Source organism: Condylura cristata, unplaced genomic scaffold (assembly GCF_000260355.1).
Source record: "Condylura cristata isolate star-nosed mole 26May11 unplaced genomic scaffold, ConCri1.0 scaffold00014, whole genome shotgun sequence".
NCBI lineage: Eukaryota > Metazoa > Chordata > Mammalia > Eulipotyphla > Talpidae > Condylura > Condylura cristata.
In genome coordinates, this window is record NW_004567115.1 from 25966548 (window position 1) to 25976379 (window position 9832).

General features: G+C 49.7%; 1 protein-coding gene across 1 annotated transcript in view; it reads right to left on the reverse strand.

Annotated features, from left to right (window-relative positions):
* SFRP1 (secreted frizzled-related protein 1) overlaps positions 1 to 9766 on the reverse strand; it is a 45520-nt gene extending 35754 nt beyond the window's left edge. Inside the window, exons 1-2 of the mRNA XM_004682265.2 lie at positions 9102 to 9766; positions 3910 to 3987 (exon numbers count right to left, since the gene is read on the reverse strand). Coding sequence (XP_004682322.1) covers positions 3910 to 3987; positions 9102 to 9645 — 622 coding nt within the window. The 5' untranslated portion in view covers positions 9646 to 9766. The remainder of the gene's footprint in view (positions 1 to 3909; positions 3988 to 9101) is intronic.
* Positions 9767 to 9832: the final 66 nt, after the last annotated feature.

Sequence of the window (9832 nt, forward strand, 5' to 3'; positions counted from 1 at the left end):
CCTCAAGTTTGCAAAACTGGAAAAGACAGCCGAAAAGAAAATGGAACTATCCTAGCGGAAGTTATGTTACATTAGCCACATTTCTACCAGGAAACCTTAACAATTACTGGAGGAGAAGCTAGAAACATGGCTGAGAGCAAGGTCTTGACCTCCCAGAAATTGTAAATCAGATCCTCACATCTCCGGGATAAACTAACGTAAGAAATGGTGCCTGTGGCCCTGAGCTGTTAACAGCAGGATTATTAGTGTTGCATCCTGCAAATTCTATATTGGCCTGTTTAAGAGAAAGAGCAGCACTTCACTGTCATAGAGCAGGAACAGCAAAGAGAACAAAAAGCAGAGCAGGGCATCCTAATTGAAGCACAGCAGGCGGGCTGGCCGCCATGTTGAATCCAGAGACTTTGCACCATCTAACTCTTGGCTTTCCCACATCTGGTGCTTGATTCAAGCTGATCCAGCTGCATTCCTGACCATCAGCATGCAGGTGTTTCTACTGATGCTTTTCCCTGTTGGGGGAAAAAATGTGCTCTGAACTGAGGGGTAAAGTGCAGGGGTAAAGAGACAAGTGGCCAACCCAACCTGCCACAGAGTTAAAAATGCACCACCCAGGGAGAAAGCAATGGGGTGGCATGCCCAGCTCCACTGAGGCCACAGGAGCTCAAGGATATGTGGGCAGAGGGCGAGCATGTGTGCTGACCCAGAAGGAGTGTACCCGTTGTTCCGACAGCTCACAGAGCCTCCCAACAACTTGAAGTTTCCCCACTGGGGATGTCAGGGCCACTTAATGCAAAGTTTGATCCCTGGAGTAGGGAGTAAAACATTCTTTTTCTTCTATGTTGTGTGTCAGCTTGTATTGCTGAATGTCTTTGTTTCCTAACTGAATCCCATCAGTGTGGCTGACTGCCTCACTCACTTGAAACAAACTGAGCTAGGAAGCAAGTTCCTCAATGTGGCTGCTTCTCCGGGGAGCTAAGAAGAACAGGGCAATGCTCAGTCCCTGCAAAGAAAGGGAAAACTCCTATTTATTGTCTTTTAAGGTCATTACAAGCAGCACACACCAGATAGTCTCTCTTGTATCCCAGCTAAAGAAGCCTGGTATACACCACACCCGTCACTCCCGTGCAGAAATAAAGGCCTCTCAGGCAGTGGCTATCCATCTGCTCTTTAACGAGGTAGGTAGCATGACAGAATAAAAGAACTCCAGTTGGATTTCCTTTCTTCTAAAATAAGTAGTCTTGACCACACAACCTGGATGGTCCAGAACTCAAAAGTTCTATGAACTTAAGAAAAAATAATCTCAGGCTAGAGAAACACACTCTCAAATATCAATAGCTAGTCACACATACTCACCAAGGCATGACTGATGAATTATCAAATTAAGATAATAATTACATATTTTAATAAATTACTTGATATTATAATTATTTCATTATTATAGTAAGATCTAGCCACCCTCCCCCACCATAAGTAGTCTGCAGGTGACTTGATGACTTAGAAGCTACCGATTAAAACGGGGAAAAGATGACCAGAGGCAGGTAAGTTACCTGAGCACCTGCTATACACTTGCCCTCCACCCCGAGGTCAATCTTCCACCTTTAAATTCCTTGGGCTTATCTTCAGCTCATGATCAGCCCATAACTAGTTTAACAAGTTGCCACAAAGCACATAGCTGCCAGAAATTTGGGGGCAACCAAAATTGGGGAGGATTCAAAATTAGCAATTAGGAATCAGAGACGTATACCTAATAGTGAGTCCAGGTTGGTGAGTTGCACACAAGGCATCTGAGCATAAAAAAAAAATGGATTCTAGGCTTCTAGCTCCTTAATGTTAACTTTGGTTCTGAGTTCCCACGTTCCCCTCTGGTGAATGATAGTATGTTGGTGAGTTATAAAATGACTCTATAATTCTCTGGGAAACCACTGATGAATGTTTGATGAGGATTTTCAAAGTTGAAAAATTAAATCTTAATTTATTCTAGGTATGGATAAACACTGGATACAGTGTCTAGCACAGTGCTTTGCACTCATCAAATGTTAGATGAACATATATATGAGTCAATGATTGATCAGGGTCACAGAATTTGAGTTCCCTGATAGGAGAACACCTTCTGCCAGATACCTCCACACTATTCAATTCCACGTTTCCACTCATCTTTCCTTCAGGAGTAGGACCCAAAAGAACAATTGAACATAAAACATCAATTGAAATTACCTGTCAGTTTACTATAATTCCCTGGAAAGGTGGGCAAACTTTTAAATGTGAGCCTGGTGATTTCTACGCTCTGAAGAGGATCTATGACATCTCAAAGTGGCCTCTTAGTCACCCTGCATGAGGGCCCTTCAGGAACACACTGCCTTAGTCGGGTAGCAAATGCTTCGGCTCAGGACTTCTGAGAAATTTTATCTATGTCCTTTTTCTCTATATTCAAATGTATCTTTCGGAAGGAATCTCAACCGGGTGTGGAAGAAAAGCCTACTGTTAAGGGAGCCTGGGCAGTGGACCACAGACTTGGCGGCAGGAGGCGAGACCCAGCTTTTAACAGCCCCGATGAAGCAAGCATGTAAGCATGGAAAAGCAAAAGTTACTGCTGTTAGAAAGATGAACTGGAAGAATTTGTTTACAGTGCTACATTTGCCGTCTATCATTTCATCTGAGTTCATTTAAAATGACAACAAGACAAAAAGGTTGTGACAAAAATAGGAGCAGCAAAATGCAGAGTAGACCAAATTTTCCTGAGGGCCCTGTTGTCCTCCAGCAAGAGTGAAGAAGGCAGACAGAAATAGCAAATGTAGAAATAATGTTAAGAACAGCAATTAACGGTAACGACTGTTAATTGTTAATAGCAGAAATAACAGTAATCTAAGGGTAGCAGACAGAACGTGTCCGTTCTCAGGGAGCTCGGGCAAAGGGTCTGAATTCTTCAACTTCAGTCACAATTACCAGAACCCTGAGACTCTATCATTGTTCAATGTGAACGCACACACCTGCGCTGCTCATCTAGCAAGGCCCCGGCCCGTGTAAGACCCTCCAGTGCACTTTATCATGTCTGCTTAATGAAGACCCGGAACAGGTGGCTCCAAATGGACATGAAGACTCACAGCACCTCCTGTTAACACTCTTCTTGGTGGGAATTCTGTACAAAACCTAGTCTCAGGGACATAATGCTGACTCAAGAGAAACAGCCTGCACAGTGTCAGGCCGAACCTGCAGTGGGGGCCTGACCTGAGCCACATCTCAGCATCCATATAAAAGACAGGAGTGAGGGAGTTGGCCTTTTAAAAGAACAGGGTATGGGCTAACTTTTCCCAGAGAAGAGCCTGGTGATCAGGCCACAACAAGTGACAAGCCTTAAAAGGCCCCCGGGCATCATCTGCTCTCTAGGCAACATCCAAGCCTTGCCTGGGTGCTGATTCAAAATTCCACTTTAACCCAAAGTAATTTGAGGAAAGGGGAGAGAAATCCCTACTGTGAGGGTGATGGCTTTCTTGCTTGGAAAGACGTGACAGGGGTTCCTTCTCTGCCCTGGGAAGGCCCGCTTCAGCCCTTCCAAATCCTGGGCAGAGTGGTGCTGACCCCTAGGGGAGGATAGCAGAAGGACAAGTGTGGTGACAAGGCCCGCTAGAGTTGCCAACTGGATCTTGCCTGTGCGTGCATGGAACAGTTTGACCCTTACAGCCTCTACACTTAATCCCCCCTACCCCAGGCTGCCTACCTTCACCCCTAGAGAAGATTCCCAAAACCCTGGACAGGGATCTCCCACTCAGAAGGGCAAAAACAATACCAGAGAGAAGCAGCTCGTTGGGCAGGATGAAGGTAGAGGATATCAAGCTCCAAAAAGAGGCACCATGGGTCTGTTGGCCCAGGAGGAGGCCAGAGGGAGCAGGGAATGACAAATGCCACAGTGCTTACCAAACTCGCTCGCACAAAGATGTTCAATTATGGCTTCAGATTTCAACTCATTGTCACATGGTGGACACACCGTTGTGCCTAGGAAGGGAAAGAAGAAAAAACAGAAACTGTGAGCAACAGGGCAGAGTGCCACGAGCATTTGTCCCAACAGACAGACATTAGCACCAGGAGCAGGCTGAGAGCTGACGAAGGTCTGCAGCAATTTTCAAGGGCAATCTGAAAGTCAAAAAGAAGATGCCTTCAGCCCAGGACCCAAGCCGCAGACAGACAGGTGACCTCTTGAAAATTCAGAATCAAGAGTCTAAGACACCATGACTTAAGCCTACATTATCCGAGGCTGTGAGTTATGAGATGTGGAGGTTCCTGCAAAAATACAACTATTCCAGTTGTTTGTGTCCGGTTTTCCCGCCCCTCGCCTTTAAATACCCCCTCTGATTCCTCCCTCTTTCCCATTCCCAAACTTCCAACCAGACAGTCCATCCATGTGACCAGACTGCCAGAGCCAAGAAAAAAACTCGGCCAGATTCACCAACTCCAGCAATAAGGCCCTGAACATCCCTCTCCAAAAGGGCTATTGCAGCCTGAGTTCCTGCAGGGGCGGGGAGTAGGAGCAGCTGAGTGGGGGGCTTCAAGCAGCACTAGCAACAGCTGCCAAATGGGAGGACAGCGCTGGACATGAAAACAAGCATTTTCATGACTTTGTGAAGTGCTTTGAAGGGGGAGGTGTGTGTGGCCTGCGTGCGAGTGATTGTGGGGCGGCGGTGGGAGGAGGCTTCCGAGGCCAGGGTCAGAGGGGCCTCCTCCAAGGCAAAATGCTGCTGAGACTGTAGGGAGCCCAGAGAAGATGAGGCCTGGTATTTGTGTTGTGATGGCCCCACGATTGGAATATTAGAAGGAGGGGGTGAAAGGCGGGAAACCGAGAAACGTGCAAGGACAGGAGAAAGTGGTACAGTGGAAATGGCTTGTCACCAACCCCACCACCAACAGCACTAAGCCCTCCGCCTCACCACCATCAAACAGCTTGAGGTTTTAGGATCTTGGGAAGCACATTCCAGGGCACTCCACCTCTGGCACCGCACCAGAGGCTAAGCCGGATTGGAGTGAACTAGTGCGGGAAAACCACCCCCAGAAAGGATGAAACTTGAGGCTCTTCATCGTCCTCCTCCCCTCTCTAGTGGCTTCTGTGGCAGTGTCTCCTTCCCCACTGGGCTTCCCTGCAGCTCAGTGAGTAGGCAAAGTCCCCTCCAGTGTAGATAAGAGAGGGGGAGCACAGCTTCCCAGGTGTGTGCTGCCCTCAGGCTATAACTGGTGAGTGGGCTGGCAGAAGTGGGGAAGAGATGCCCACCGCCCCCCATTTCTAAGCAGAGGCCACACACCTTCATCTTATTTGATATATTCCTCTCCCTCTTCTACCCTGTACCCAGGGTCCAACACTATCCGGATTCTCAGCATGGCAAGGACCACGGTTACCCATTCTGGTGCTGGGGGCCCAGATGTGAGTTTGCACCCAGAATTTGAAATTGGGTTCTAGGGTAGTGTTTCTGATGAAGGGGGGGGGGGTGGAAATAAGCACAATTTTGCTTTATGACTCCTGCTTCCATGGAGAAAAATAGGAGAAAGGAAATCCCACCATATGGGAACGACAGAAGTAGCTACTCTGGGAGAACAACCTCTGTTTGAAGGTTTTCCTGGCCTAAGTTATTTTTAAAAAAGAAAAAAGTATTAACCAGATAACTAACAAGGCTATTAACCAGCTAACTAACAAGAGCATAATACGAGGTCGCTATCTCCTTATGTGGACATGCATAGGTCACCTCCTCTGCACATCCCGAGTCCCCCTGACCTGACTGGCAATGAAGTCTCTGTACCCCATGCGGCATTTTCCTCAGTTCCATCAGTTACATTTGGCCTAGTGCCTCTCCAGAGGCAAATGCTTCTTGGGGTGAGCTGTGTTCTTGGCATAAATTTTTCCCATTTCAACTTTTCTTGCAGCGGAGACTCTGGAGCAGCTTGATCCAGAGAAGGAAGGAATGTGTAATGCAATATTAATCTGGGCCCCTTTTGGGGCGTCCTGGGGGCCCTGAGGCGGCCTCCACAGGAGAAATCCACCAGTCACCCATTGGAGACTAGAACTAAGTTGCTGTTTTCAGTTGTGTTGAAAGCAAAGGAAAAAGAACTAAAAGGTTTTATTAATGTTTAGGGGGAGAAGGAGAAAGTCTAACATTGGAATCGGGGTTAAATGAAACTTTGAAAATCAAGGCATTCACATGCACACAGTTTACACACGTTCCCTTACACAAACATGCAAGCTCTACTGCTTGCACACAAAACTTTCACACACACACAAGCACTCACACACAAGCAGACCCACCGATGCGCGCCTGCTGTCACACCCAGAAACACTCTCATACACACAGCAGGTCTTCCCTCACCAGCACCTCAATACAGAGAAGTGGGAGCCGGGTGCAGGCTGGGGGCAGGGGCTCTTTGCAGAATGAAGACACTCTGTGGCCGCTGCAATCAGTGCCTGAAACAGCCAGGCTGATTTAAAGCATAATGTGCCTAAACAACAAAATAAGCTAAACATATGTCCTCATTCATACAACTTGAGTCAGTAAAACCTGGCAGGGGCAAGAATAACAATTTATCAGCCTGGGAGTGGACAGATCTAATGTAAGTACAGGGTTTAGGAAAAAACTCTCCTGGAAAAAGAACAATGGCCTCTCTCCTGACAGCTGCTGATGCTGCTTAGGCATCATCTTTGGAGCAGGGTAGGATGTGGGGGGGAAGAGGGGAGGCAGGAGGTGGAGTATCTTTGGACTCATTTCTCATTATCTGGTTTATCTTTAACAGCACATGGCCACAAAAGCCTGCCATACCTCAACATTGCATATGCTCAAGTATGTGGACGGGAACTTGTCCGCAGCATGCAGCACTAGGCATTGTTTTGAAAATGGAGTTTTAGTTTCAAAGATAAAAAGATTAAAGAACGAAAAGTAGTGGCCGTGTAATGATTCACATCTAAGAGTACCAGTTCCTTTTGGGGCCACCTGTTGTAGTGTTATGAGCACCAGCAGAGAGGCTGGTCTCAACCTGCCCTACACACCCACGCAGGCACATACACAGCCTGCCATCGCCATGCTCTGCTGACCTTCTGTGACCATTTGGCTTCAGAGACAGTCATGTGGGACTCCCTGCAACAAGGGGATCCTGGGAAGGACCCTTATAAGCTTCCCACCAGAGCCACTGAGGAAGACTCAAATCCCACATCTGACTGGTCCCCTCCCAGTTTTCCACTGTTAAGCAGCTGGTCTTGGAAGGGTAACCACTGGAGGTTTGCTGGGATGGAGGAAGAGCAGAGGCCCAGGTGGAGGGGCGAGCCAACACACAGTGCAGCGGCAGCGGCCGAAGCAGCAGTTGTTTGGTTTCCCCATGCCACCCCGTCTTTTGGAGGGCTGAGTTGGAAGGACTTTCCCTTTCATCAGCAGACACCCCTTCACATGGCCCTACCTTCCTTTTAGAAGTGCTTCTCCAAGGCACTTATTACTTTGGAACTACAGACTATCCCAGAAAGGAACTGAGAGTGGACTCAGCTCAGTGCAGACAGAGGTGGCCCCAGCCTCTCAGGGCAAAGCTGGGCTAATCTCCCACCAGCCAGCAGAGGAAGGGGAGAAGCAAAATCCTGTGGCTGCAGGGGATGGTTCCACACCGACAGAACACAAAGTGCTTTGTTTGCTCTAGGTAATTGCTCAGCTCAGGCTCTCCAGGGCTGCATTTCCCTAAGGTTAACCCTGTGCAGACAGACACCCAGGAAGCAGAAAGCAGAGATGCCCAGACATCCCCACTGAAGGCTGGTGCCACCTTTGCTACCAGGAAGGGCTTTATGCCTCCCAGCATTGGTCATTTGGACCTACCTCCTCCCTCCCAGAAATAAGCAAGAGCATTCAAAATTCAAGGTTCCCCTTTCCAGTAACTATCCTCATCTTCAGTAGACATTTCTTTCTGACCTCACTTCATGAAAAGCTAAGTCAGTAAGCAGAGGGACTCCCCCACACACCCTACTTAAAGACTGCGGAGGTCAGGAGCCTTGCGCTAAAAATACCCTATGGATTCCCCATTCCAAGACTACCTCTATTCCCAGCCTTACCTCTGCTTCCAAGAATTCAGGGTTAAATTCGATCCCATAAAAGTCAGGCCACAGTACTGGATTTTTTTGCCTGTCTGTTTTAGTTTTCGGTTTTTCGGTTTTGATTTTTTTGCCTCTCCAGATTTTTCCCCTCCCACTTGAAAGTTGCCCTTCGGTGGGAAGGGGTGCTGAGAGGAACCTCAGGTGGGTCCCTGAGGTGGTTAAGAAAGTGTCCAGCTTTCAGAGCCTCCCTCCCAAATGAGAGGTGAACAATGAGCTAATTACATTTTTATCTTTCTAATTACCTGAGGATTTGTGTGAGAAATGCAGGGGGTATGTGAGAATGAGGGAGAAGAGACTTTCCATCCCCCCAAACCCTCCCAAAGCAGAGGCTGTGATCTGAGCGGGGTGGAGAAACAGAAATCCCCAGTTTCTAAACTTTTTTTTTTTTTCTTGCATCAATCCTGGAGCTACTTGGCCGAATGAGGTCAAGAAATGAGGTCTTTTTTTTTTTAATCCTCATTGAACCAATGAAAATAAACATACTAAGCCTTAGCATTTTCTTGGTCTTTCTAAGTTTTCTACACTTTGGAGGGTTTTGATTCTCCCCCCGGGCATCCCGTCTCGGATGTTAAAAATTTCCGTGGGGGACTACTCGGTTCACTCCCAGAGGAGAGACGAGCTCTCCGATTATTTAGATCTCAAGTCTTTGTTCCAGGTGTGGAAAGGCGAGCCAGAATCCCAGGAAGCGCCTCTCCAGGAACGCGACCAAGTTTGCTGGGGGCCGAGAAGCTTTCGCTGCTGCCGGGCAAGCCCCGCCGCACACCTACGTCTGGAAAGGCACTAAAGGGCACCGCCGACAGACAAGAAGCTTTTAAAACGCGTTCTGCACAGCTGGAAAGCAAACTCTAGAGAGCACGTCGGAAACCTGGGGTGGGGGCGGCAGCTGCGCGAGAGGCCAAGAGGCAATGGCTGTCCCGCAGCCTTGGCAGCAGCCGGGCCAGTCTCAGGGTCCCAGCCCGCCCAGGGTGGGGGGTCTCGCGGGCGCGTTTGGGGACGACCTCACCTTGGGGCTTGGAGGCTTCGGTGGCATTGGGCGGGGTCATGGCTATGCAGACGTCCCCCTCGGGGAACTTGTCACACTTGAGCATCTCGGGCCAGTAGAAGCCGAAGAACTGCATGACCGGCTCGCACGAGTCGCGCACGGCCTCGCAGAGCCAGCGGCACGGGTAGATGGGCCGGTCGAGGCAGACAGGCGCGAATAGGGAGCAGAGGAAGACCTGGGTGCCAATGTGGCAGTTCTTGTTGAGCAGGGGCACCCAGCTGCTGGCCTGCTGCTTCACTTCGGCCATAGTCTCGTGCTCCAGCAGGTTGGGCAGTACCATCTTCTTGTAGCCCACGTTGTGGCACAGTCGCAGGTCCACTGGGATGTCCACGCACTGCGGCGGTTTGGTGTAGAAGCGCCCGCTCTGGTACGAGCCGATGTCCGACTGGAAGCTCACGTAGTCGTACTCGCTGGCCGAGCTCGCGGCCAAGAGCCCGGCGGCCAGCGCTAGCAGCACGCCCAGGGCGGCCCAGCGGCGGCCCCAGTCGCCGCGCCCGCTGCCCATGCTGGCTCAGCGCACTAGCTACCGCGACGTCGGGGCTCCCTCCGCCGCCTCCCCGCACGCGTCCCGCCGCAAACTTCCAGGAATGTCCAGGGACAAAAGGCGCTGTCCCCACCCCTGCCCGGCTCCGCGGCCGCGCTCCTGCCCAGTCCACAGTGTGTGGCGGCCCTCGGCCTGCCGCAGGCGCGGC